The 26,645-nt window shown below is 36.9% G+C and overlaps 1 protein-coding gene across 1 annotated transcript in view; it reads right to left on the bottom strand.

The window, feature by feature from the left end:
- The window catches only part of CNTN1 (contactin 1), a 241,077-nt gene that overhangs the window by 10,800 nt on the left and 203,632 nt on the right, over window positions 1-26,645 (bottom strand). The window contains exons 17-23 of the mRNA XM_017817884.1: window positions 24,051-24,200; window positions 20,852-20,922; window positions 16,656-16,890; window positions 12,924-13,027; window positions 6,505-6,691; window positions 4,949-5,061; window positions 3,671-3,827 (exon numbers count right to left, since the gene is read on the bottom strand). Coding sequence (XP_017673373.1) covers window positions 3,671-3,827; window positions 4,949-5,061; window positions 6,505-6,691; window positions 12,924-13,027; window positions 16,656-16,890; window positions 20,852-20,922; window positions 24,051-24,200 — 1,017 coding nt within the window. The remainder of the gene's footprint in view (window positions 1-3,670; window positions 3,828-4,948; window positions 5,062-6,504; window positions 6,692-12,923; window positions 13,028-16,655; window positions 16,891-20,851; window positions 20,923-24,050; window positions 24,201-26,645) is intronic.

Genomic DNA, 26,645 nt, shown 5'->3' with positions numbered 1-26,645 from the left:
TATTTTGACATTGAAGTCCTTTGAGTTTTCTGAAAAGAGCATGAAGCATTTCAGTATGTAATTAGGTACTATTTGATATATCTAAATATATATATACATATAAATAAAAGAGGGCAAAAATACAAGTATTGGCTACAGTCACTGTCACTTAAAAGGTAAGTTCAAGTTAGCAAATATGTGATTTCATCTACTCTTCATATCTGTAGCAACAAATAAATCTACTTATACACGAATACAAACCTGCCAAATAATGACAGTATAAAATGTACTTCTAATGAAACATTTATCATTTAATCTACTTGTCAGTAGATTCAAAGTTTGGAAGTTACACAGTTTGTAGGAGCACAAAATGCCTGGTTGTATCCAGCTGTACCTCTGGGGCTGTCTAGTCTGACACCTAACTCCTATCAAGACTGTCACCAACACTAGATGTCGTCAGCCATAGTTTTGTCTAGCTCAGTCATGGAAATCACCAAACACGAAAACTGCACAGGCTCTCTGGGTAACCTGCTACAGCGCTGCACTAGTCTCTGGATGGAGTTATCTATAATGTTCAAACTGCTATTTCTGGTTACTGCACTACATTCCCTATACTGTATCATCTGCCATTACCAAGACTTTGGATTCGTCATCTTTGTAACTACTCATTTTATAGGTATGTGCTTCTGTAAGATTGCCCCTCTCCACCATGCTAAACTTTTATGTTTATTAAAGGAACTAGACTCTTTGTTATTTCCTAATACTAAACTAAAAAGCTGTGCGCCTCCCTACTACCAAAGAGCATTTATGAAGTCCCTTGGACTTTGCCACTGAAGGAACTGGAAAACTATCACTGCTGCCTTTGTCAGAGAATCATTGGGTTTTGTTTTCTCAAGAGAGAGGTTTTGTCAAAAGGTGTGTTCAGCAGATGTCTAACCTAGGTCTTCTGAATCACTCTCCTTGCCAAGGAAAGGGACTCTTGTTAGGTTAGGTGCATAAAACTGAAAGGTACGTGTACACCACCACTACAAGGCACCCATCAAAAGCAAGATAGATTGTTAACTACTGAACTGGAAAATACTACAAGTATATGAATAAGGCAGTTTAATGTCTTGCTAGTGAAAATTAAAACACCTAAGAACTATCATGACTGAAAAGTGTTCCCTTCTTCATTTCTTCATTCCTGTGATCATGTCTGCAATCCCTTCTAGATTATTAAGGGGAAAAAAATTAATGAGTCTTCCAAAGATTAAATAAAATCACTCTAAACCCTTCTTAGCTGGCTTTGATTTCTCAAAGCAATTGAAAATACTGTATAAATAGAGTTCAGTTGTTAAATGTCCTACCAAGAGGTGAAAGCAGAATATGCATTTGTATTAAATTAAATCATTATTGCATCAAAGGTATTACTCTATTGAAGCAAAAAAACGAATACTGTTATTCAGTCTATGAGCTATGTGATTTTTTCTGTAATATTCTTTCTTGGTATGTTGCTATATTTAAGCATAGGAGAATTAAATAATGATCTTTTGGATTTTTCCATCTTCTTCTAATGATAGAATACAATGAATATAAAATACCAAGTATTTTATTTCATAAAGGGGAAGGAGTATAGTGTTCCTGTGCTGGCGTAATAAAAAACCTGTAAGTACCTGTATGATATATCTCAAATGCTGGATAAATTAATTGGAAAGTATAGTTCAGCCAAACTGAACCTGAATGTCAAACCTTTAGCTGAAACACGGGCAATCAAAAGCTTGCTGAAGTTTTAAAAAAAAAGTATTTCAGACTTCACAGTGAACCAAAATTTAGTTTTCATCTTCTCCTTAAAAAATTTAAAAGTCATGACTGTTTGGCAGGTAACATCTAAATTGCTGAAAACAGTAAAGAAAGCATTTAAGGCTTTTGGAAGTAGAACTAATCATTTGTCCATCAGCTAAATATTATTCAGGCATTTCACAGTACACTTTCCTGAAGCAGAAGTATAAGGTCAGCTGCAATGAGTCAGACCAAAGGCCTGTTGAACTCAATTCCAACAGTGGTCTGTAATGGATGCAGTGAAAAGGAAAAAAAATCATGGCATGCAGAATATGATTTTCTTTTTATATTTTTTCCACTCTGTTGGATTATCTCCTGAGGTACCTTGTAGCTTCTGTTCCGTAGCTCCTGAGTCAAAGGCTCAGGACTATAGGACATAGTTTTAAGTAAGGGCTGATAAACCAAGCCTTTTTTTATAAATTTGTCCCCCAAAATGTCCTGTCACGGGAAGTTCCACAGTTTAAATCTGTGTCATGCAGAAGAGTATTTGATAGTTTTCAATCTGCCTGCTAACTTTACTAGATTACAGTCATAATGTGAAGGAAAGTGAATAATCTTTTCCTACTTACCTCTTCCTATTGTTCACGACTACCTTACTAGCCATCCTTACTTCAGCTGAAGACTTCTTGCCTTTTTCACATGGCTCACCCAGAATTCACTCCAGAACTGCATCACCCTCACAGTGTCTTTACTGTCTGAGATCCAACAAGAATGTGTCTTCCATGGCAGTTACAACTTCCTATAGCATTCTTGCAAGCTTGGAGATAGCCAGCAAAATCTCCAACAGGTAACAAGTTGCATGATACAAGGTGTATGCAGTTGCCATAGAATTTGGTGGGATTTTGCTAATGTTAAAAGGCACTGCAGAGTTCTCCTGATTTCAACTGACCATGCAATAGCCATCAACGGGGATTTTGCAGGCAGTTCCCAAGCTCACACAGACAGGCATGTGGCCTGTCAGATGGAAGATAAAAGCAGGAGGAAGGTACACAATCTTTTTAAAGACAGTAGCCATTTTTTTTTCTGTTTTCTGATGTATAGGAACTACAGATTCCTGTCTTGTCGGTATTCTCTAATAAAGAGTAACCTAGTCTGCTATTGTTTTTTGTGATACTGTTTTCTTATAAGCCTCCGTTGTGTTCTAAATCCATGTATGTACACACCCAATTTCTAGCTATAGAAATACTTAAAAACCAAAACTAACAGGAAAGAGATGTACGGACCATGTCTGAGCTTGTATTTAGAGTCAACATTGAGCATAATTTGAATCATCCTAAGCCATGCTCCCTTCTCTTCTTTACCAGTCATCCAGACCACTCTGAAGTTGAGCATGCTGAGTTTCTCATTGCTTATTTATCATTTTTCTGTCACAGATACCTTTTTCACTGAGAAGTGGAACTTCCCCAGCAAGTGGTCTGCGGATCACTGTGCATCACTCCTTTCCTCTATTACTGTCCTCTTAGTGGCAGTTGACAAAGGAATGAGATACAGAGGCAACAGGTACTAGGAACTATAGGGTTATTGCAAGCTGACGCCTAGATCCTGAGGCCTGCACCATGTAGTTATCCTTGTAAGATACTACTAGAAGTGGCAGCCTAACCAGGGGCATCAGTAGAAGCAGTCTGATATTTGGAAAATTGGCAGTGCTTCCAGGATTGAGCTGGACTGCTACAGAAATGTTCTGTGTATGCTATGAGTCCTGAGAAATGTTTTAAGGTAAGCTCCTATTCTCAGTACAGTCACCGCTGAAGGGCTACCTCTCAAATTTCGGATGTGAATTGTGTGCCCATCTCTTGACAGTGTGCAAGACAAAAATATTCAGTCCAATATTTCCAAGGGTTGTGGGATAGAAGAAGGGATGTTATCTACTCACCTGAAATTTTTATTTGAGCTACTTCTCCATCTCCTCCTTCACTGTGTGCTCGGACCTCAACAACATATTCACCATCACTGGGGACTGGGACCTCTATTGTGTGCTTTCCAGTTGAAAACAACTTGCCTTCATGTTGTCCATCTGGCCTATAAAGTACCTAGGAAAGTCATAGTAAGTATAGTTATTGAAAGCTACATTTCCATGAAGACACAGTTATGTATGTACAGTGTGTCAACGAAAAATTATTAAGTTTTTATTTATATAGGAAGCCTATGTATATATATCTCAAAACTTAGTGGTTGATACTACTTTTTCCATTTATACACAGGGAGAATCTAGATAGGATGTTTCTTCATTGTTTTCTCTGTTCAGAATTATGCCACCTTCTGAAAAATAATTTCAGTGCTTATACTCAAAATAAGCAATTAAACGATGGAGGATAATAATGCAGGGTGGCAAGGAGCATCAAACAAAAATATGAGAATGCAGTTTGGTTTTCTGACATAAAATTTGTAACAATTTAAAGAAATGAAACAATTATAAACTTTATTAACTATCAGCGATGTTAAACTATTGCAAATGTAATGGTATATGTCTTGTGGGACCTCAAGAAAAGATCCCAATTCCTTCTGGAATAATCTCTGTGAAACACAATTCCCAGGAAGGAGTTCAGCTTCTCAAGCACATTTGTGCACGTAGAACATGATACTAATTTTCCTACTGCCAAGCAAGCAGCAAAAATGAAACAGGAATTAATATTTGAAGCTTTCTATATGCCCTACACTTAGTATATGCACTTGTTCCAGTTATACAGTAACTGCATCTAACAACATTAAAGGTCTCTTCCCTTACTCTACCTTCCCAGACTTAAAGACCCCGTGTTCCAGGAACTGTAGCTCCCATGGGGATGGGAAAGGAAAGCTGAAACAATGCACACTGGTATAAGGACAAACTATAAAGCGTCCAACTTTTTTAAGCCAATAGACAGTAAATGTGATCACACGGGAAATGAGGTTGCTGCAGTCACTGCTACGAACCTTCCCATAATATGGCTTACCACTCAAATGAATTGCAGTGCCCCAATGTTTTCTCATAATATTGACTAAACCTACTGGCTTTGCCCTAAGCCTACTGTATGGCTGTGATTGCTGAGCATGATACCTTCATCTTAAGCATTCAAGTATGTTTAAGTCTGATTAGGTACAAAGACTTGCACAGTCTACAAAATGCACCACATGTTGCATAAACAAAGACAAAAAATATTTTCAGATATCATACTTTGTATCCTTCAACTGCAGACTCATTGGACATTGACCTCACGTGATCCCAGGTGATGATGTACCTTGAACCAGATCTTACAGAACTGATAATTCTTGGACGTTGGCTTGGAGCTGAAAAGCAAAGCATGTGTAATGTAAACTTAAATGAGATTTCATAAATGTTCAATGACATTGTTATTAAGAAAGGTAAAAACCTAAAAAGTGAAATCAGGCTGACATTTATATGAGCAAGGGACAGTCTCCTTCTTGGAATGAACTGCTACAGCTCTAGCCAGGCAATTTTGGATGGCTTGTGCAGTGGCTGCTTTGTCAGTTTGCCTTTCTATTTTGCAAGAATAGAAGTGGCCAACGTTACCCTTCACTATGTTGCTGCCCATGTGTATTTACTGGCATGCAACTATGTTCAGAATCTCCCAGAAATGTGGCTTAGGTGATATTTATTCACTGAGATTAAATATTAAATTAAGTATTTATGGGGCCTCTGGTGGTCTAGTGGTTAGGGTGCAGGACTCTCACCGCTGCGACCCGGGTTCGATTCCCAGCCCCCCGGGCAGATGGAGCTCGTTAGCCTTGCAAGGCAATCCATCTAAGAGAAGGTCACTCTAAACAAACCTACGTCCTGAGGACCTCACTGCCACTGTCCAAGCTTGCTCAGCCCCGGCAGATGAACCTCAGGATTAAAGGGTGGGCTCAGTTCAGCGCACGCTGTGTCTCACCTAAAAAAAATCCACTGCGCAGGCTCGAAAGGTAATGACCTTTCCCAAATCTTCGCTCGCGAAGACTGGCCGTTATTATTATTTATAGGCCTTTCTACAGCATTTAACTCAGTTCAGCAGAAATAGAAGTACCCCACTGCAGAAACCACTAATTATAATTCACACAATAAGCTTATAAAATGGACCCTTATTCAACACAAATGAACCCTGTAGGTGAAAGCTGCACAATACTCATGTCCAGCTTTGGGATCCCCAGTACTAGAAAGACACTGGTAATCTGGAGTGAGGCTACCAATCTGGTGGGGAGCTGGAGCACTTGACACGTGAAGGGAGGTTGAGAGAGTTGGGCTTATCCACCTTGGAGAAGAGACTGCTTTGGAGGAGACCTAAGAGTCCCTTATCCTTACCAGGGGGGTTATCAAGAAGGCTCATGAAAACGGTAGGGAAAAAGGATTAACAAAAAGGCTCAAATTTGATTTAAAAGAGTCTTAGACTAGATGCTCAGAAAAAGTCGGGCAGTGGAAAAGGTTTCTCAGAGAGGTTGTGCAGTCTCTGTCCCTGGAGGTTTTCAAGATCCAGCTGAATAAATCCCTGAATAACCTGATTTGAGCCTGTAGCTGACCCTCCTATGAGCCTATAATCTCAGCCTCTTTACTGCCTTTTGTAAGATATCCACATTGTACACGGCAACAAAAGAGAGGAAGGAGAACCTTAGCAGAAATTTTCAGACAAAGAACCAATACCATATGAAGGGAGAATATTTGATATATGAATCAGAAGCCATGTTTGAAAACATGATGGACATGATTACACTTAACCTAATGTTCCATTTACTTACGTGCTTTCCTGGTAACGACATCGATGGTGCTGCTGGGAGGTCCATAGCCTGCACTATTGAAGGCAGAAACATCTACATGGTAGCGAGTATTAGGCTTCAGGTTTTCCAGTTTAGTTGAATATTCCTGATTGCTCACTTGTACCCGCTGTGCAGCTGCTTCTTTATCATGAGCAGCCCAGTAACGAATCTGTAAGCAAGCAAATTGAAGGATTAAATTAAACATATTCAGTCACAAAGAAATTTTATAAAAATGTATGTATTTCTATATTGCATACTCTGGGTAACACGTAGGCTAAAAAAAATTTAACAGCAACAGCATGGAATTCCTTCTATAGGCTGCAATTTTATCCAAGTTGTGTATACGCATAAAGAAACAGAAACAAATGCCGATTCTATTATGAAAACTTTTCTCACAGTGGTCTAACTTGTTCTTAGCTAAGTCACTAGAAGTCTGAGAGATGGATAATGCCTTCAGAGAACAAGACTATTTTCTTCTTGCTCTTTTGTTTGGACATTCTACTCTGGACTTTAATATTGTTTTCCTACACTAGCAGAGACTAAACTCTGCAAATGTTTTCAGAGTATTTTGTTTAGAATGTCTTAGAAATTTAGCCCTCTTGTACTTCTGTCTAGGGAATGCAAAGTATTCAGTCAGATTAGCTGTATGTGTAGGTCTGGATACATGTACTTTAACAAATTTTCTGAAGTTCTTTGACTAAATTCAATCAGATTTCATAGTACAATACGACATTTGTCGAAGTAGGTGAAAAAGAACCTGAAAATGCTTAAACTTGTAACATCTTAAAATCCAAAGCCAATTAAGAGTACATAGAAATTCTGTGAGGTTTTGTGTTTTTTTATCCCCAAGAACTTGTTCCATTCTATTTTAATTCATTAGGCATTGCAAAGTACCATTTTAAAACAGAGTAATTCCTATGGAGAGATGCCATTCCATCACATACACAGAGTCTTATTCTGTATGGCCTTGTGAGATGCAAATGAGAGTGGAACACTGTTAGTCTCTGGGTTTTGTCTGGTTTATAACCATTTACATGAGACTAAATTACTGCACCAACCTGAAAGAGTGGAAAGCCATGTCCATTAAGTTTTGGTTTTGAGTGTTTTAATTCTAAGCATTTTGGCTCAGCTTCTGCCTGTCTCCATAATGACTTTTGTGTATGCTACATCACAGACTTTTAAAATTTTTCAGAAGTAAGTTAATGTTGTTGGCAAATTCAGGCTCTAGGAAAAATCTTGCTTTGTAAGATTTTACTATTGACATTATATCCTGTCATTTTTCCTTTTAAATAGCAAATGCTTTAATCTTCCATTCTGCTGGCATTAGTTGCCCATGGAACCTTCCTTTAAGGAACAGGTTAGAAAAGCTGATAGTTTGTCAAGACGTTAATATCACAGTTCTCCTCTTTACAAGTTATGGGTACAATCCTTGTTTGGTGAGGCTTTTTTTTTCCCTGTTCACATTTAAATTAAAATATTTAATACAAATATTTCTTTATTTTACCTTTTGCTGTGTCTGAATGAGGAGAGAGGCAGTAGGTGATTTAGTAGGGGATTTCTCTTCACCTGCTTCAAATGTCTTTGAAAATGAGAACATCCAGTATCACTACTCAGAGGTTACTCTCATCTAAATACTTCTTGTAGTTTGTCTCTTGTCATTATTTGTTGCCTCAGTCTTTCCCACCAGTGCTACAAGATACTCATACTCTGATTATTATAAATGTGACAATATTTTCATGGCTTTTGTCACTCTTTCATGGTGCGGAGAGAATCACGTTGTATCTGCAGACCAAACTTTTTGAATTCAGCATGCATACCTGACTTTCAGGTACAAACAGGTAATTCTTAGTTCTATAAATGTATGTCCTGCATACTGCCTTGGAATTTTAATTCACTAGCATCCTAAACATCAGTTTACTGTAATTTAGGCACTCACACTCATGAAATTCCCACTTATCAAGGTGGCTATTTTCCTGAGTCAACAGCCTTTGCCCCAAATGAGTGAGGACTGTGCACCCGATCCATCCTGCGGGCTTCTCCAGCTTGATGAATGCTTTCAAACTGGCACGGATCTGAAACTGTCACAGTCATTTCAGCTGAAGGTCTGATTATGATCTTAAAAACAGAATTTCTTCTATATAATTAACAACCTGTTGTAGATAAGCTGCTGTTGTTGAATGTAACCAGCTGTACACCACAACCTGTAAAATATAAGTGGCTGACTCAAGTTTGAGAGGTTGAGTACATCAGGAGCTAAAGGACATCATGTCTATCTCTGTCTCCAAACAAGTTTCTAGCCTTCAGCAAAGGGGCATCTGTAAAGTTCTATGTGGCCAAAAGTTTATTAACCATGACAGGACCAATGGTAGCTTTGTTGTTGATATTAACTGTCCACTGAAGACTAATTAATTAGCTTTTAGTATGATCTATTACGTTAATTAAGTACCTGCTTTACCTAAAGATGGAAAACACACTTTATGTGAAACTTTTATTAGTCATGTGGCATACATTGGAAGCCTTCAAATTCCTCTGACTTGCAAAGCATTTTACAATCCTAATGTTCTTTTGCATTACAGTGATGCTAAGGGTGTAATATACAAGTAACATACAGCATTAAACAAGACAAGCGAGAACAATGAATGAAAATGTAAATTGCTTCACTGAGAGCATATTACATTTCAGGCAGAAGTAATATAATTTAAAAATTAAATTAAATTTAAATCCCTAATACTATTGTTCTTGGCTGCAATGTTGTAGACTTCACTCCTACAGTGTGTGAGCTGTGTGTCATGCGCATAGAAAGTTCTCCTTTAATACGCAGTCATATTTAATACATAGTCATATTTACATATTTAGAAAAGAAAAAAATGAAGATTACTTCCTTGACAGCTAAGAAAAAGTACTGGCTTCTTTAAACTATTCCTACATTTCTTACTTTATATTTAAATAATTTCAAATAGTCTTGAAATAACTTGGAATTTTCTTTCACTCTCTTGCCTCTGGGGAAGTGAAATCTAGAATCAAATGCCCCATTGCTTCAAGAACTCACATTTCTCCACTTGAATGAGTAGCCCCTCTCCCTTTTTGTTAAATAGCTTAGATAGTAGCCCCAGACAGTCTGCTTTTTCCTGGTGCTCTGCATTTACTTTGTTAGGCAATCAGTCTGCAGAGGACACAGAAGGGTATTTCACCGGAGCTCTAGAGTAATTGTGGGAAATAAGCCAATAGTGATCTCTGTGAAGGAATGCCTTAGCCATCATGAATTGTTGCAGCCCTTTGCTGAAATTGGTGCAGCCCTTTGCTGAAATCAGGGAAAAAACTGTCTTTCATGGTCCTCTCCTCTGTTCAAGCTTTAATATACTGAAATACATTAGAAGCTGTTCTTGCATCATGAAACAACAGCTCCCATACTCATGAAAGTTTTACATAGGAAGGACATAAAAATATACTTTACTCATATTAAGAAAGAATGCTAATAGCATATTTCAGTCAACAAGAGACAATGGTGGTGAGTAGTGATAAATTTGTTTAATAAAATAAGCCTATATCTATTGCATAGAAGCAGCAGGAAACATGGATAGTGTCTCTGGTACTGCATGCGCTGAAGAGCTGTGGCTTTTATTTTAGCAGGCTATTGTAAGAACTCATAAATCTTAAAATCTCTATATGGATGGAGACAGTTTTCATACTTTATCTCTTTTTTAAGTGTGAGCTGAGGATACTCCTCTGTAATGGCAAAATGTATCAGCTCACACTCATTACCATGAGGGCAGTCATCCTGACAGTATGCATTAGTGTCAAGAAAATCTGACTCTTCCTGGTGTGAGAAGTGTTGTGTCACAGGTGAAATACCTTCAGGTATTTGCTCAGGGTACTCCCACCTCTTAAACTCTAGCATTCAAAAAGTCAATTATGCAATCTTCAGGTAATAATAAAGACAAAAAAGAAACTGAAGTGTTCTGGTGAATGGTGTTTTTTGTTAACCTGAGCAGTAATTAAAAAAATAACTATTGTAATACTTACTGATGTCAATATACACAGAATCTTCCAGAGAGAGTCACTGGAATTTTATAAATGCAGTTTAAGTGCTCCTTCCACCACAGCTTGTATTGGAATGCTATTACAGAGCATCCAAAGGAGGGCAATGAAGATGGTTAAGGGCCTTGAGGGGAAGCTGTATGAGGAGTGGCTGAGGTCACTTGGTCTGTTCAGCCTGGAGGAGAGACCTCATTGCAGTCTACAACTTCCTTGTCAGGGGAAGTGGAGGGGCAGGCACTGATCTGTTCTCTGTGGTGACCAGCAACAGGACCTGAGGGAAGGACCTGAATTTGTGGTTTAGGTTGGATACAGAAAGAGGTTCTTCACACAGAGGGCACATGGTCTGACTCTTGGAGAGCATCCTGTGCAGGGCTAGGAGCTGGACTCGATGATTCGTGTGGGTCCCTTCCAACTCGGCATATTCTGTGAACATCACAAAAGCTGTCGGCGGCCTCGGCGGCCCTGACCTTCCAGAAGAGGCCTCTCTATTTTTGCCATGTCCTATGGCTCCTTCAGGACTGATGGGAGAACATAGGAATTTCTTTTCATTTTCAGTGGAGAAGCACAGGCTTGCCTTTTGCTGCTTTCGTCTCTTACTAGAATGAGACTGCTCAGGGGAAGAAGATCTCTGAATTAACACCTTACTAAGCACATTTCTTTACAAGTTATTCTCTTTCTAGCCAAAAGATCTTCTACATTTTTTTCTGAGGTTTTTCCTTTTCTTTCCTATCAACTGTTCCATACATTCCGGTCTTTCTCACTGAATCCTCTCCCCTCCCTTCTTTCCCGATGTCCCCTGTCAGCAACTCACATGGCTTTATGTAAAAAAAGGTAAAATTAAAAAAAAACAGCCAAATGTGGGTTGCCTATGGGCATGGCCTCCCACCATGTTCTTTCCCCATTTATCCTTAACCCTCTTGCCTTCCTACCCCAGTCCCTACTACAACTCTCAAAATCTACTGTCATGATCTATCACAGCTGTAATCCCAACTCTCCCAGCTCTCTCCACATTCCCACAAGTCTGCCAGTGTGTGCCTGCTGAGTGCGTGTTCTGGTTATTCTGGGTGTGCAGGCTTCAAGCCCAATTTCTGTGCAGACCATCCAGCTCAGGAGTGCACAGAGCTGTTGCTACAGGGCTGTCTCAGTTGAGCTCACACATTTGAGCAGTCCACCCAGCTCTCAGCTATGACCATCAATTAGTCTATCCTATTCTAGAGGCACAATCCTTACAAAACACCAAAACAGTGGGCTACTTTAGTAAATTAGGAGTTAACAAAGATATTAGTGTCTTAATTTCAAACCTCAGTGTCCTCTGTTTGTAAGTTTTAAACCTAATGTCTGTACTGTATAAAAGCAAGCTTTACATGGGACACTATATCCTAGTTCCTATAGAGGTCTTCACTATAATCTTGTTAGGTATTCCAAAAGTATTACATAAATCTCATGGAGACAGAAACAGAGATCAGGAAATATAAAACCAAGTACTACTAACTTAAAAAAACATTTATTCATAGATTTCAGCTATAAAAATGAGGTTTCTCCTCGTTTGTATGTGCTCATTTTGGAACACAGAAGATACCAAGTAGCCGACAACTTGAATCACAAAGCAAGTCACTAACAAAACTAAGACCCAAACCCCTATTCTGGAGTGCAGCCAAAGTAAGCAGGCTGTACACTGCAGAGTTTTTCAGCATCCACTGTGTATGGATGATGTTAAGACTTTCCTGCTGGAATACTACATGGCCATTTCTGGTTGCACCTACCCTGCAGTTGTCATCTCTGTAGAAGGACAAGAACAATTTTTGCCAGTAGTACCACTTAGATGGACCATATAAACATGCCCTGAAGCCCTTTTTTAATGTGGAGAATAAAAACTATGAAGAAAACATTACTGTCTTGCACAATAGCGGTGTCTATGTTATACTGGATTCTGGGCACTTGTCATGTAGTCCCACTTACTTTGTGGGTTTGTGGGTGAAATATATTAATAACTGCTGATAATTTAAGTGGGCCATCATTTATTTTCAATTTTATGTATGTGTTGACAATTACACCCAGAATTTAATTTCAGTATGTTTTGAGAAGTTACAGATAAGCATTCAATTACATAACATAGACAAGATTCTTTTATGAAATAATGATACCCTATACCAGTTGAACAGTGAGAACACACATTTCTTAATATGTTTTAGTAATGAAGTACATAACACCAAAAATAATCTGCTTCTCAGAATGCAAAATCTGCACAGAAAATACCAACTAAAGAAACCTAAGAGAAAGAATGCTAAAGTAGGAATTATTCCTGGATTTAACTACGGAAATGAAATTAATAAGAAGATATACAGTATCACCTCTAAACTCACCTGATATCCTTCCACAGATTTATCAGAAACATGGTGCCAAGAAACAGACATTTCAGAAGATGACAAAACTTTTACACTCACATCTGTAGGTATTTCAGTTGGAGCTGGAAGATGAAACATATGTTAAATATCCAATCTGATCCTGTGATATTGTTATACTTGCTTACTGGGGCTCTTCTCACTTCAGTATTTTATATTATTTTCTTGGTATCAGTGAGCCAAGTGTTAGCCTTTAATCTGGTTTTACTTGAGTAAACTTCAAATCCAGTGATGATCTGTATGGAAAATGACTCTATAAAAACAAAGTAATGATCCCGTTGCTTGGCTCAGATTATGAATTTTTATGCTTCAACAGATTCCATGATGAAATTAGTGTGAACTGAAAACAGGCTTTGGTAAATAGAATGAAACATCCAGTGATCTTTTACTAAATGGGACAGCAGATCCCAGATTGCATACATCAGATTTTTTAAGTTAGTTACACACAAATACTCATGTATGTCACTTAGACATGATGATGCAAACTTTTTATGAGCCCAGATATTAGATATAGGGCTGTCCAGTCGCACATAGAAACTTGAACATAAGTGTGAAATGATCCAAAGCACCCTTCTATCAGGCATACATCACACAGTAGATTTTATTTGTGCTTTTAGTTCTGGACAGCAGCCAATGCACAGCACAGACCATTATAATGTGATACGCTTTCATTCAGGGCCTAGAATATTAAGTTCTAGTTTCATTATAGGAAGCTGTTATTTCATTGCTTGCTTGCATTTTAAGTAAGATAAGGAATTAAAAAAGGCATAAACTTAGCAACATCTAAGAGAGTTTTCCAAGCTAAGAGCAGTTCTCTGTCACAAATCTTTTGAAACAAGTTGCAACAGACGGGCATGGCAGCCCTAGCTGAGGAAAGCTTTCATATACTTAATCTTCCAACTGGGCATCCAGTCAACTATGCATCAAAACAGCCAATGTTAAGAAAAAAATCAGTTACATCTCTCATGAAAAGTATCCTAGGTAACTAAATAATCTTATATGCAAAGCTACCTTTCGTAATTGTCTTTCAATGGCTGTTAATAATGCAAATGTCTAATTAAAAAATTATACATTATTGCAAAATTGTTTTCACAATGACAGGAATTTAGATAAGCTAGAGGCCTGTGCACTCATAACCAGCAGTCATTACTCACTACTAGCAATGGCAGGTATGACTAGTAGTTGTCAGACATGGAACTTGGCTGAGAACACATGGGAACACAGAAATTCCCCAGTCACTAAAGGTAATATCGCTGCCAACAGTTATAACTAGACAGACATAGATCTATTATAAAATACACAACTTAGTGGAAAAATTGTCACTATATTTATGTATGTATGTATATTTATAAATACCTGTGTGGAATATTGTATGACCATATTGCCTTAACATCTCCCTAATACCTTTGAGAAGCTGTGTTGTCTAACAGTAATAACATCATTTGCTGATTTAGAGGTACGGAAGTACAGGTGGAATAGTTGAGATCATCTAATCTATTACCAAATCACTTTCAGACTCCTCTCTATCATATCAATTACAGAATTTTCCAAAATATTTCGTATTGAAAAGCTTCAAATGGCAGGGATTTTGCTGACACAATACTAATATAATGTTTAGACAATATTTCATCTGCTTATGCTTGTTTATGAGTTCCAAACAATTTATATCTCTATTCAGCATTTACATTCTATAAATATTTTGCAGTGTCTCCTGAGCCAGAAAGATGACATCAGTTGGTTTTATACAACCTTCTAATTCAGTAATTCCACCAATAAGAGAAGGAATCGTGGGCTTCACAATATGTTCTCTTCACTGAAAACATAGTGGTCATCACACAATTATCTCCTAAGCATAACTATACAAAGTTCAGGCTGGCAGCCAGTTAGCACACTACGAGATATGGAGATGATTTTGTTCAAGCCCTAATGCCAGGAGAAAACTCTGCAGAATGCTCTTTGGAGTAACTTCTGTTACATCTGTGGGAAAAATTCCTTCTAACCTGTCCTGCAGTTCCTGGATTTGATATGGGCAGTGGTCAGAGTAACAGCTCCACAAAGGAGCTGTAAACACTACTGGTAAGGTTTGGACTCTTGTGCTTGAAATCAAAGAAGTAGGATCACTGAGCTTCTACTCCTTTTGCTGTCTGCATCTGGCATCATTTAAGCGTAAATGTTTTTGTCAGGTGTCTGGACTTTGTTAAAGTCTATGTTAGAACATCAGCAGCCACTTAAGTGGCCTCTTTAGCTGGAAGCTGGCACTACTGGACATTTGCTTTTCCTCTGTCTTTTGGAGATACTAGACTCTACCATGTCCCTGAACTTAACAGAGCTATACAAACACTTGTCATCTCTGACATGGTTAGTATAATCCTAACAAATACATGGGAGCTTATCAGTCAGTTGTCGATAGGCAAGTCTCTGAGAAAGGATGGATATTGAAGTGTTATTTGGCAGATATTGCTTTTATTACACCATAGCCACATACTAACACATTTATACAATTGCAAAAACCTTTGTGTTGCTGCAGCAACTGTTGAAAATTATTTCCTAAGGTACACTTTTAAGAGAAAAAAGATTAGTATTAGCCTTGTCAGACAGCTGAGTGTTGCTAGCCTGAACCCTGAATTATCATAAGAATTGAAAGTACTATTTTATCTTTTCTTTGTGTGTGGCCGATTTGTGTGCAAAGTTCCCATTAGTGCTAATGGGAATCATGAACATAAATCTTCCATAAAGTACACAAAATAAAGAGCAGAATCAGAAGTGTGAGAGTGTGGCCCTGTTATCATATCCCTCTTTGGCTCTTTGGTCTATATCTGTTGACTTTGTGAAGGAGATTTTGCTCTATGGAAAGACAAATACAAGCAATTCTTTGGGTTTCTGGCAGAAATTAATAAACTGTATTTTTTTAGAACAGACTTGAGTGATGATGTTGCAATTAAGGATGTTGTATATATTTCTTCTGATTTAAGGTAAACTTTCTTCTAGCACTTTCTTCTGCTAAGTTTGTAAAGTCATTTAAACTTCATTTCTAAAGATGACAGTATGTGAAATAATTCTAGTAATAATTAAAAAAATGTCAAAAAGGTTTTCATTAAATTACTCACTTGATAGCTCTAACATGCAAACCAGAATAAAGAATGGGACAGGGATAATTTATAGTAGACCCCAAACATGCTGGAAATGTAACTAGGTACAACTGAGCTATCATTCCTTCCCAATTTTGGGCTAAATTCTGATACTGATCTACTAGAATAACAGGCTTTAGTGTGGTCTGTTAAGAAGAAAAAAATTACACATATGTCAAATACGTGTATTAAGATCACAGAGACATTGCTGGATAAAGATGTAAATGTTTTAGGCGACCAATATGAAGATCAGAATTCCTTTTCTATATTCTTAAATCTTTTAACAGCTGTGTGAAGAATTTTGAATGCCTCTGACATTCTGAATTGCCCATTGACAGCAAGTACAACCAAGTGATGTGCACACCATATAAAGCAGTCTGAAACTGGCTATTCAGAACAATGGCAAGTGTTTTGTGTGAGCAAAAATATACCCCCCCCCGAAGAAGTATGCTGCTATGCAAATCAGTGTCTGCTGCTATACAAATCAGTGTCAAGGACCAGGTTCTCTCTGTTGATGTTGGTAGTGCTGACCTGGACCTTCAGTGTATTCGGAACCTTTACTCACCATCTTGTGCTGAATAAATGACTGCAGTGAGACTGAAAGGTCCATCCCCTTTGTTGTTAAAAGCTTTCACTTTTACTTGATACTGAGTTGAAGGTGGCATTGATTCATCCTTGTGGACATATCGGCCAATTTCAGGATTAGTAACTGTAACTCTTCTCCATTCTTTCTCACCAAATGGTTTGAAAGCCACTATATAACCAAAGTTATTGCCGTAGTGGTATTCTCTTGACAAAGGCTGAAAAGGCAAAAGATAAACCATTAATTTTTGTAGCCAGCTAAACAAAGAGGTCTAGAACAGAATATAAATAATGCAGAAAGTATCGATACAAATGTACAAACACTGAACTAAACTTCCATTTTGCCCTGGTTTCCTTCTGGGCTTGCCCCCACCCCCTTCAAAAATAGACCTGCAGTATTACCATATTTGCTACTAAAACATTTTAAGACCTTTTTCCACATCTGAACTCAGTGTAACACACATCATGTTACCTCCCATAGAAAGAAACCAAGAATCATTGTGTAATAGAACAGTTGTAGCTAGCAAAAAAGACTAAAGGAGTAAGGGACAGTGGATATGTAACAGAGACACACTAAGCCAGTATTTGCATCCATGTATATATGTGGAGATAGATATTTTTGTGAAAGAGAAAGAGTGAAGAGAAAATTTATGTGGCTGGCTGAAATTATTTTAATTTATCCAAAGTTCATCACCTAGGCAACTGGCACAGCTGGTGAAGAAAGATGGACATATGCAAAGAATGACTCATCCTACCACTTTTCACTGATGATGGAGAGGATCCATTTGCTGAATTAGACTATCTACATAGCTTCTAACTGGTGAATCTTTCAGTGAAATGACTCCCACTTTCAGCATGAGCATTAAAGGTACCTATTCAAACTATTTCTTAAAACTGTAGCTGATTTCCTATACCTAGGAATATTGGAAAATATAAAATTATGGAAGACAATCTGCTATAATAAGTTTTACTTCATTTACCAAAGCTCTACCTTCAGTGATGCCTCTTCAGTCCATGGTGCCTTTACCATAAGTATTAGAAACTGCACCCAAAAGGCCAAAATCAAGTCATTCATCTGTTCATCTGGAGACTGACTGGAAGCACCCTTGGAAAATAAACTTCCTGCATCACCCTTTTCCCTAATGGAAACCTCCTAGAGAATAGTTTATTTTGAGGCAAAGGTCCTGGAGCAGTGACACAGAGAGTAATTGTTCTCCTTAGGTGTTTGTCCACTACTGCAGCACTTCAGCCTATGTGTGGAGATATTCTGAGGAACGACTTAGGAAACTCTGGTGTAGCTCATCTTCTGAATCTATCACTACATCTAGCTGCTTAAAATAACCCAGAATTCTTTCTCATATGCCAAAATAAGCAGCCTCGATGAGGCCCTAGTCTCAGAATGACTTTCAGCCAGAGCAAACTTTAGAAACCCAGGACTGGCACTTAAAACATATTCTGGAAGGTCTTAAATAAAGTATTAAAAGCAGCTTGTCCTCCAATGGCTGGATATAATAAGTAGGTGTAAGTAGCTGAATAGTTTGTAGTATCCACTACAAACTTTGAAAAACAAAATGGAAGACGGAATGACAAATGGGGAAAAATGAGGAAGAATGAGCATGCTAGCTCTCCTCAGCTCTTCTTTCAAAACAAGATTTAGAACAGTTTTGATTGCATCTCTGGCTGTCTCATTCAACCTGGGCTTATGAATCATAGCAAAAGCTGAAAGGGGGTTGGCAGCAACATGTGAACCTGCCATACATTTTGTTCTTCTCTTCTTAATTAAGGACTATTTAAAATAGCGTATGCAAATGTCAGCACATTTGTGAGAATCAATATACATCTTTATCTTAGCCTTACAGATAGTCATATTTTTGTCTGTCAGACAGGCTCTGTAAATCTAAAGCCTCTGTTCAAAAACACTTGCCAGACATACTATTGAAGATTCTTGGGAAAAAAATACTTATAGCCATGCTTACTTTGTCTGACTAAATGAGCTACTTGGAACAGATGTGAAAAGCATGACATTATTTAAGAGAAAAAATGAGAATATAAATCTACTTGGGTGTACAGGAAATACTGTCTTGTGTTAGTTAATATCCTTCTGGTTATAATTTTCTTTTTTCAGTTTGGTCACAGCCAAGTTTTCACTATATTGAAAATGCCATGATATTGGTCTTTACATGCAATGCAAGAAGTAGCTCTGTACTTTGATGAAGTTTTTGTAAGACAGCACTTGTGGAGAAATAATAAAATAATCCAAGTCTTTTGCAAGTCTCCATTGCATGTGTTCTTCTGCTCTTCAAAAATAAACAGAAACAGAATCAAGCCCATTAGGACACATATACTTCTTAACCTATTGTTAGTGGAACTAAGAAATAACATTTTTAATATATTTTAACAGAACTGTGGACCTTCTTTTTTTGGAAACTTATAAAGCTTTTCTTCATTGCTAAAATACTTAGTCAGACTGAATGAATATTCTAAACTGAATTTTAAAAAAAACAACAAAACCAACCAAACAAAAACACAGCAAACAAAAACCAAACTACAAAAAAACCCCCAAACCAAACCAAAATCCACCCAAAAAAACAGGAAAGCCCAAATCTGTTAGCTCAAACATATGGCTGCCTGTTTCTGTGTCATACTTGAGAACTTTCGCAAAGAGATGTAACCAACAACATCATAGAGATATGATATAAAAAGAATCCACGTGCATATAGATTAAAATTTGTACATTTATAAGGAGATCCCTATGCAACAATAACAAAGTTGCTGCTGGAATTATGAAATCTTTACATTATTTTATATATGAAAAAGCCTTCTTCATAGAGGTAAATAATCTGCTTCATATGAAACAAACTATTCCCCAAAAGACAGAAATGGTGTAATGTGCCTTATGTGCCTCATAGCCTTATGTCAGTGAAGAGAGAGGTTAACAGCAAAACAAACCTGGTAATTTTTTCAAACATAACATTCAACCATCTTTCTTTGCTAGACATAATGCTGCTGTAACTCTGTTTTTGCTGAATACTGAGAGGCTCTGACATGAATCTGATAGGCCTTTTTATAAATTTTATTTCTCCTCCTTAGCTTTCCCAAATATACTGCAGAAGACTTCAATTCTCTCTTCCATGCTACTTTTGCCTACATGACAACTTTGCTTATAAATTCTTATACTTTCTTGTGTTGGGTTTTGCTTTACTCTTATTTTGGTGTTGCTTTTCCCTTCTCCTTTGTTGTTTTTTTTTTCTCCCACAGTATAGGTTAATTGTTAAAAAAATTGCTTCAATACCAGAATAAAGACAGTATTTATGTATATAGGTATATATAATAGACTTTTAAAAAAAAAAATCATGAACTGAATACATACGCTATATAAGAGATGCAATTTTCAAAATACTTTGGTTACTGAAAAGCTTTTTTGTTAACACTGTAATTGTTAAAAAATTTTATTCCACTATTTTTGAGATTAACATTACCTTTTTCCCTTATCCGTTCTTTCTTTTGCTTAATACATAATCATTAAAGCAAAATTAATGGCTTGGAGGAAAAGAACATTGTCAGAATGTGGGTATCGATGAATGGCTAAATTGTGGTATGAGGCAACATTGCTTTGTTTTACCAGTCATGTTAGCATAAAATGAAACTTATAAAATGTCAATATACAAGAATTTCCTTAAAACTCCAGTTAATATTTATGACAGGCTAGTTCACAGAATGGTTATATATTTTCTTGTTTTAAAATAAAGCCTGTTAATCTGTGCACAGCCCATTAAAGTCATAATTATGTTATATATATGTTATACTTTTTGTTGTAGTAAGCAACTCTGCATGCTATTCACATTGTAACTTTAAAAAAGCCTTGAAGAAAAATACAATATGCAGAATTTTCAAATGCAGTCACATCAATGCATTATCATAGTCAGTATCTGTTTCAATCTCTTTGTTTTAGAATGTTTTAGATCATATTTTAAAAACGCCAATACATAAACAGCTAATGTATTGTCTTCCTCATCCCTTTTTATGTATTTTTAATGAGAAAAGTCTGAAAACCTATATATCGTGTACAAATCCTGCTCTCACAAGACCCAGCGACAAACCATCCATGGGTTTCAGGAGGAGCGAGATTGGATACAAGGAAGTTTATGTTTTGTGCTGTTCCACAAGTGCAATACGTACCATCCATGTTATTGTCAGCTCTCGATTGCTTCCACCCCCTCCTCCGACATCAGAAGGAGCCACATTAGGAGCTAGTGAAATAGAAGAGACAAGAAAAATTAATCCAAAGTATGCAGTCAGTAAAATGATCATTATTTACTTTTCTTTTTGTGAGCAAGGCCAATGAGCACACGTGGCACACACAATTAAAATAATGATAGTCTGTAATTGCTGTGGTCTTGCCAAGACTAATGTATAGCTACTGCTTCAGGAAACATGCCAGTTCAAACCATAGTTCGCAATCATTCTTCTTTTTCACCATATTGTCTACAAATATTTAACTGAGTATTCAGGAATGGAAAGTTTCTCATAGGTCTTAAGAGAAGCACTGTGCATTGTTCTTGTGCTTCCTCAATACTGGTATGCCAAGGGCTCAGGCACACAGGACTTGCACTTGTAATTACCTTAACACACTGTGATCAGTTCCATCTACTTCAGCTGATTTACCCGCCATGTGTAAGGTTAAACCCATCTATCTTTGAAACACTGGTATCCTAATCTTGTTCTAGATTAGGGCCACATGTCTTCTTGACTGGCAAGCTCAGAATGGGTAGATGCACATAAGCAAAGCTGACACAACACTTAGTAATCTACTAATTGCATTTTACACTGATATTCTGGCTAATGAAATGACCTGTTGATCTATCATTAGCGCACAGCTGAGCAGCAAAGCAGGATACTCTCAAGGACTCCACTACAAATCTTTCTTATCTTCTCATTTCTTAAGACTCTTTGCACTGACTGTGATGATTCTATTGCTATACTCTATGGTGTTTGTGTATTTATTTGCCGCCACTCAATGCTGAGAATAAAGAAAATATCACCGCAACTTAGGAAATGATAGCCTACCTACAGTACCTTAAATATGCCTCAGGTGTGCATGCATTAGCTACATGCCCTTTCTACAATAACACGTTCTTTGTGTTAAAAATTCTTACAGGATCAGGCATTTTCTCCACTAGTCAGTGAATGTCATAAGGTAATAATGGGATAGTTCCTAAGTGCTCTTGTATTATGTAAGTAAGATGTTTGCTGAGGCCTTCTCTGAGGAGAAACACAAAGCAGAGCAGAATGAATGTTTTCAGAAAGGATAAAAATATGTAACAATAACTTTCAAATTGAAATCAGCATTCACTCCATGGTTTGTGCTATTTATTTCTGGCCTTCCAGAAAACAAATTAATGGAGAATGAGACTAAGCGCACATATAACAATTTGAGAGGAAGCTTGAATTTTTTACTTGAATTTATTACTTGACCTTGAAGTCACCCTATCTATTTTAAGTAAATAGTTTTAGTGTTAAGTTAGAAGCAGAGGGTTGCTAGAATGTTTAAGTAGCTGAAGAAGATACACAGGCTGCCAAAGAAGAGAAAAAAAGACTGTTTAATGTCTTACAAATCACACTTTTCAAGAGAATCTTCCTCATTCTCTCAGCCATTAAATCCAGGTTTCTCTCCCCATTAAGACCAGGTTACTAATTCAGACACCCATACTTAGACAACTATTCTAATGCATCCAGAAGCTAAAATACATTGAAACAGACCTTGATCCATTGAATTTCAAGAAATTACTGCGAAATGTTATTGATGAAGCAAGCAAATACCATTAAAAACAGAAATCATAGCACACATTCTTAGCATTCTAATAAAAATTACTGAAATTACAGTTATCTACAAGATGAGAGACTTCAAAATTGAAAGATGCTAATGACTTTTGAGTTTAAAAGACATTATTTGTCATCCATACAGTAAGACAATGATACAGCGCTGTTTGATGCTGTTTAACACAGAAAAAACGTTAAAAATAACTACAATGCGTGGACATGGGTTGTTTGTTATTTACCTTTTTCAGATTTACATGAAAATGCACATGCAGTTGTGCATACTCCTTCTGTAGTACCCTTGACATTGACAGAGCAACCCTAATCCTACTATTGCTCATTACAAATTCCAGCTCCTGGCAGAAAACAAACTTGAGTGCAGTTGTTCTGCAAACTGTAACTGATTTATACCCTATGGCAAGAAGTGCTGACTGATGCCTAGGAAGATTATATGAACATTTTGCTTTGTTTCCCAAAAGATGTCTCACACTCTGCCAGAGGTGACAGTGGTGCTGTGCCTGGGGAATCAGACAACAGACTAAACAGACTACCTTTTCCAAAAGCTTTGCATTCTACTACAAAACTGAAGGATATGCCATTTTGGGGGAGACTATAAGAAATGCCATGAATGTGGCACACTGCAAATTGCAGGACACTATCCCTATTCCATCCATAAGCATTATTTCTCTCTGTATCTGTGTAATTGCAAAAGTTAACTTTTATACTTTGGTTTTTCATTTTTAGTTTCAAATCTCAAGTCCTAGGACAACAATTATAAATATATCTAGATTGCACACGGGTGCTAGTACGTGGTATACAGGATTTTTTGGATATGTTCTTTTTGTAGTGTTACATTACCTCCTAGAACATTGCTGTTATCTCCTTTGTACAGTCGAACCAGAATGTATTATCTTGAATAATAACACCTAATTCCTCATTCTGGAGAATTCATTTTAAAAAGGATGTGCCTGAGCCTAGAGTATATCCTTAAATATGCTCTGAGTTACTAACACTGAGCAATTAGACTGATAAGGGTGTATGTTGTGTTGGATACTGTCACATCTTTGACACGGAGTAAGAAGACGCAAGACCAAACCTTCAATCACAGAAAATTGGCATTATCCAGTATAACACACATCCTATCATGTACTCTCTAGTTAGAATACAAACCAAATGGCAAACGGAGATTTCACTTGTTAAACACGTGTGTTTTTTCTGAAGTCTTGTACCTTGGTCCCAAACATGTGCATGCATTCATACACACACAATCTGACTGACAGATACAGTGAGGGATCTCTGAAAGACACAGTATGATTCTGATTCAGTAATGGAGACATATTTGCCATATCATGATGTTTCTTTGCTGTCTGCTTTGATGCTGTGGACAGTTTGATATTTGCTTAATAAAATCTACAGTAATGGGTAGCTGAAAACATATTCTCTGGACTTGAATCCTATGAAGTGATTTTTTCAAATAAAAACCAAAACTAAAAAAGTAATTAATAAAAATGTGAAAATTAGGAAACACATTAAAAGAACTCGATATTTTCTGTTTACGTACGAGCGCCTTCAGTTCTAATCCTCTGTGATGGCATACTGGGTTCTCCTGTTCCCAAAGTGTTTGTTGCAATTATCCGGAACTCATATTCCATCCATGGAATTAAATCAATCACTGTAGCAGATTCCATATTTCCTTCAATATCTGATGGATCTAAAAAAAGGACTAAATGCTTTAGGAAACAGCATTTTTACAATAAGATCATCAACAATTTGTCTGATTTTGTCAAAACTTTTACAATTCTGCAACTACACATAGCCAACTGGAGGAAACAATGTTGTACATCAGGAATACCATATTTTACAACTAGTACTAGTGGCAGGCATTGGGAATTTGGAAACTATGAAACATCTTGAATAAACCTTATAGACTTGTAAGTCTCAGCTGGGTGTGAACTAGTACATGTAGTATGAGATTTCCTTCCTAATTACATATTGTAGTTGTAGAATTTCATTTTACCTACAGACAAATGCAATGAAAAATCTGGAATACAGAAACAGGAAAATAAAAATTCATGATATGGAGAGACAAGGGCTAGACGTAGTGTTTGATCAATTGATAGAGAGTGGTTTATAAAATGTGGTTCTACTTTGGTGCACTTTATTAGCGAGCATGTTACAACTTGCTGTCTAGTTCTAACCCAACAAGGATAAGTGTTCTTGTCATTCCTGTGAAAATACTTATTATTCTCATAAAGATGAGCTTCTTTACCATAAATAAAATGAGTAACTCGTGACTGTCTGCAATTCACAAACAGGGTTGTTTCTATAGCCACCTGGAGTTTTGGAAATACAGAGTATTTTCATTTACTGCATGGGCCAAGAGTTGTTTGTCAAATTAGAGTCCTGGGTTCAGAGGGAGATGAGAAATGAGATATTCTGCACTGGAAAGGCAGCTGATTTGGAATTAAAATATGAATTCAATGCCTGCAAAAGACCTGGGCATAACAGTGTGAGCACTAGATGATGACACAACTTTCCTCTTCCTAATGATCATTAAATTTTTCATTCCAAAGTGAGGCTCTGAAGGAGAAAGAAAAACACTTTCTATTTTTCTTTCTACCTGCTCACCACTCTCCCTCATCCTTACTCAAATTATATTCCTGTCTAGGCAGTAGAGCCACTGCAAACCTCCAATACCATCTGAGCTATGATATAAATTCACATTCCTTTTCCTGGGCTACTACTTTCAGTTTCTTAATTAAATTTTACAGTCACATAAATTACCAGAAAAATTAAAAATCTACAACACAGTGAGAATCTGATCCCCTTAACTGGAAAGAGCAACATCAATGTAAACAACTCATTACTTAACCCATTCATACATATTTCCATACTGTGAAATAAAATACACTTTCATAAAACACACTCAGTATTATGAAACTCAGTATGAATGATTCAGAACAATGGTAGAAGTAATAACAACAACATTTTCAACACCTAAGTATATTTTCTCATTTCACACATTGAAAATTAGCAGCATTAAGTGATAGCCTAAACACTAATGAGAGATCAGTTTGGACTGTTCATCATGCTTCTTTCAGATGAAAGTGAATACTGAGCCAAAATGGGAGCATCCTAGCAATTAAGTAAAAGTTTGCTGTGGTGCCAGTGATGGTTACCATGGTGATTTAACCTATTTTTTGAGGGAACCATCTATTTATCAAAATTCCTCAGTGTGGTTCAAACGAAAAAGCAACAATTTTGAAAACACTAGAATGGGTAATTTCAACTTTTCAGAAATTAATAATTTATATATTTTCTCTTAGCTTCTTTAAAAAGGAATTCAACAATCTCCCACTCAAGATGTGAATCCCACTCAACATGTTACACGATAAGACTCAAATGCATGTCTTAATGACTAGCTCAAGAATTCTGTGAAGCAGAGAACTTCAGAGATGCAGAAAAGCTCATCCCACCATGTCTATAACACTGCAAATAGGGAATCTTCCTGAGACGTGAGAGGACAGTTTCAAGTGTCTGCTCTGAACCAAAGTAAAGATCTGAAACCAACACTTTTATCTCCTACACATACATTTCTAGTTCCAGGAACATGCAGTGCAGAAGGAAGCTGTATCAGAGTTGCTACCCACTGTTCATAAATTCTTCCTATATCTTCCTACAATCTTGTTTCTTCATAGTTATTTTTTTTTAAATTAAGAATTAAAAAAAAGTAACAGGAAATATAATGTAATTTATCCTAAAGAAAGTAGAGGCTGGTCTAAAAGCATCCTCCCTGCTGCATGTATTTTACTGAACCAAATAATGAGCTATTTGAACAGCTCTAATTTCTACATTAATTATTTTTTTAAAGTTCTAAGAAATCTATCCTACAGAAACTATAAATAAGATATAAGAGATAGGAAGGGACTTGGGAACCTTCTAGTTTTATTTTCCAGGTTACTTTCATGTAAGTTATATATTAGTGCTGATGGAGGTAATTATATCCAGTAGAGCTACATATAGTACATAGTCTGAAAGAAAAATATTATTTAAGGCAGTAGGCCTAGTATTTTTAACCTTTTACTCTAAAAATTGTAACAGATTTTCAGGTCAATACGTCATTCTATTTCTTACACATCCACCTGTAGTTTCAAGT

This window comes from Lepidothrix coronata, unplaced genomic scaffold (assembly GCF_001604755.1).
Source record: "Lepidothrix coronata isolate B3197 unplaced genomic scaffold, Lepidothrix_coronata-1.0 Scaffold63, whole genome shotgun sequence".
Classification (NCBI taxonomy): Eukaryota; Metazoa; Chordata; class Aves; order Passeriformes; family Pipridae; genus Lepidothrix; species Lepidothrix coronata.
Note: the sequence above shows the minus strand (reverse complement) of the source record. Positions and strands in the feature narration are given on the sequence as shown.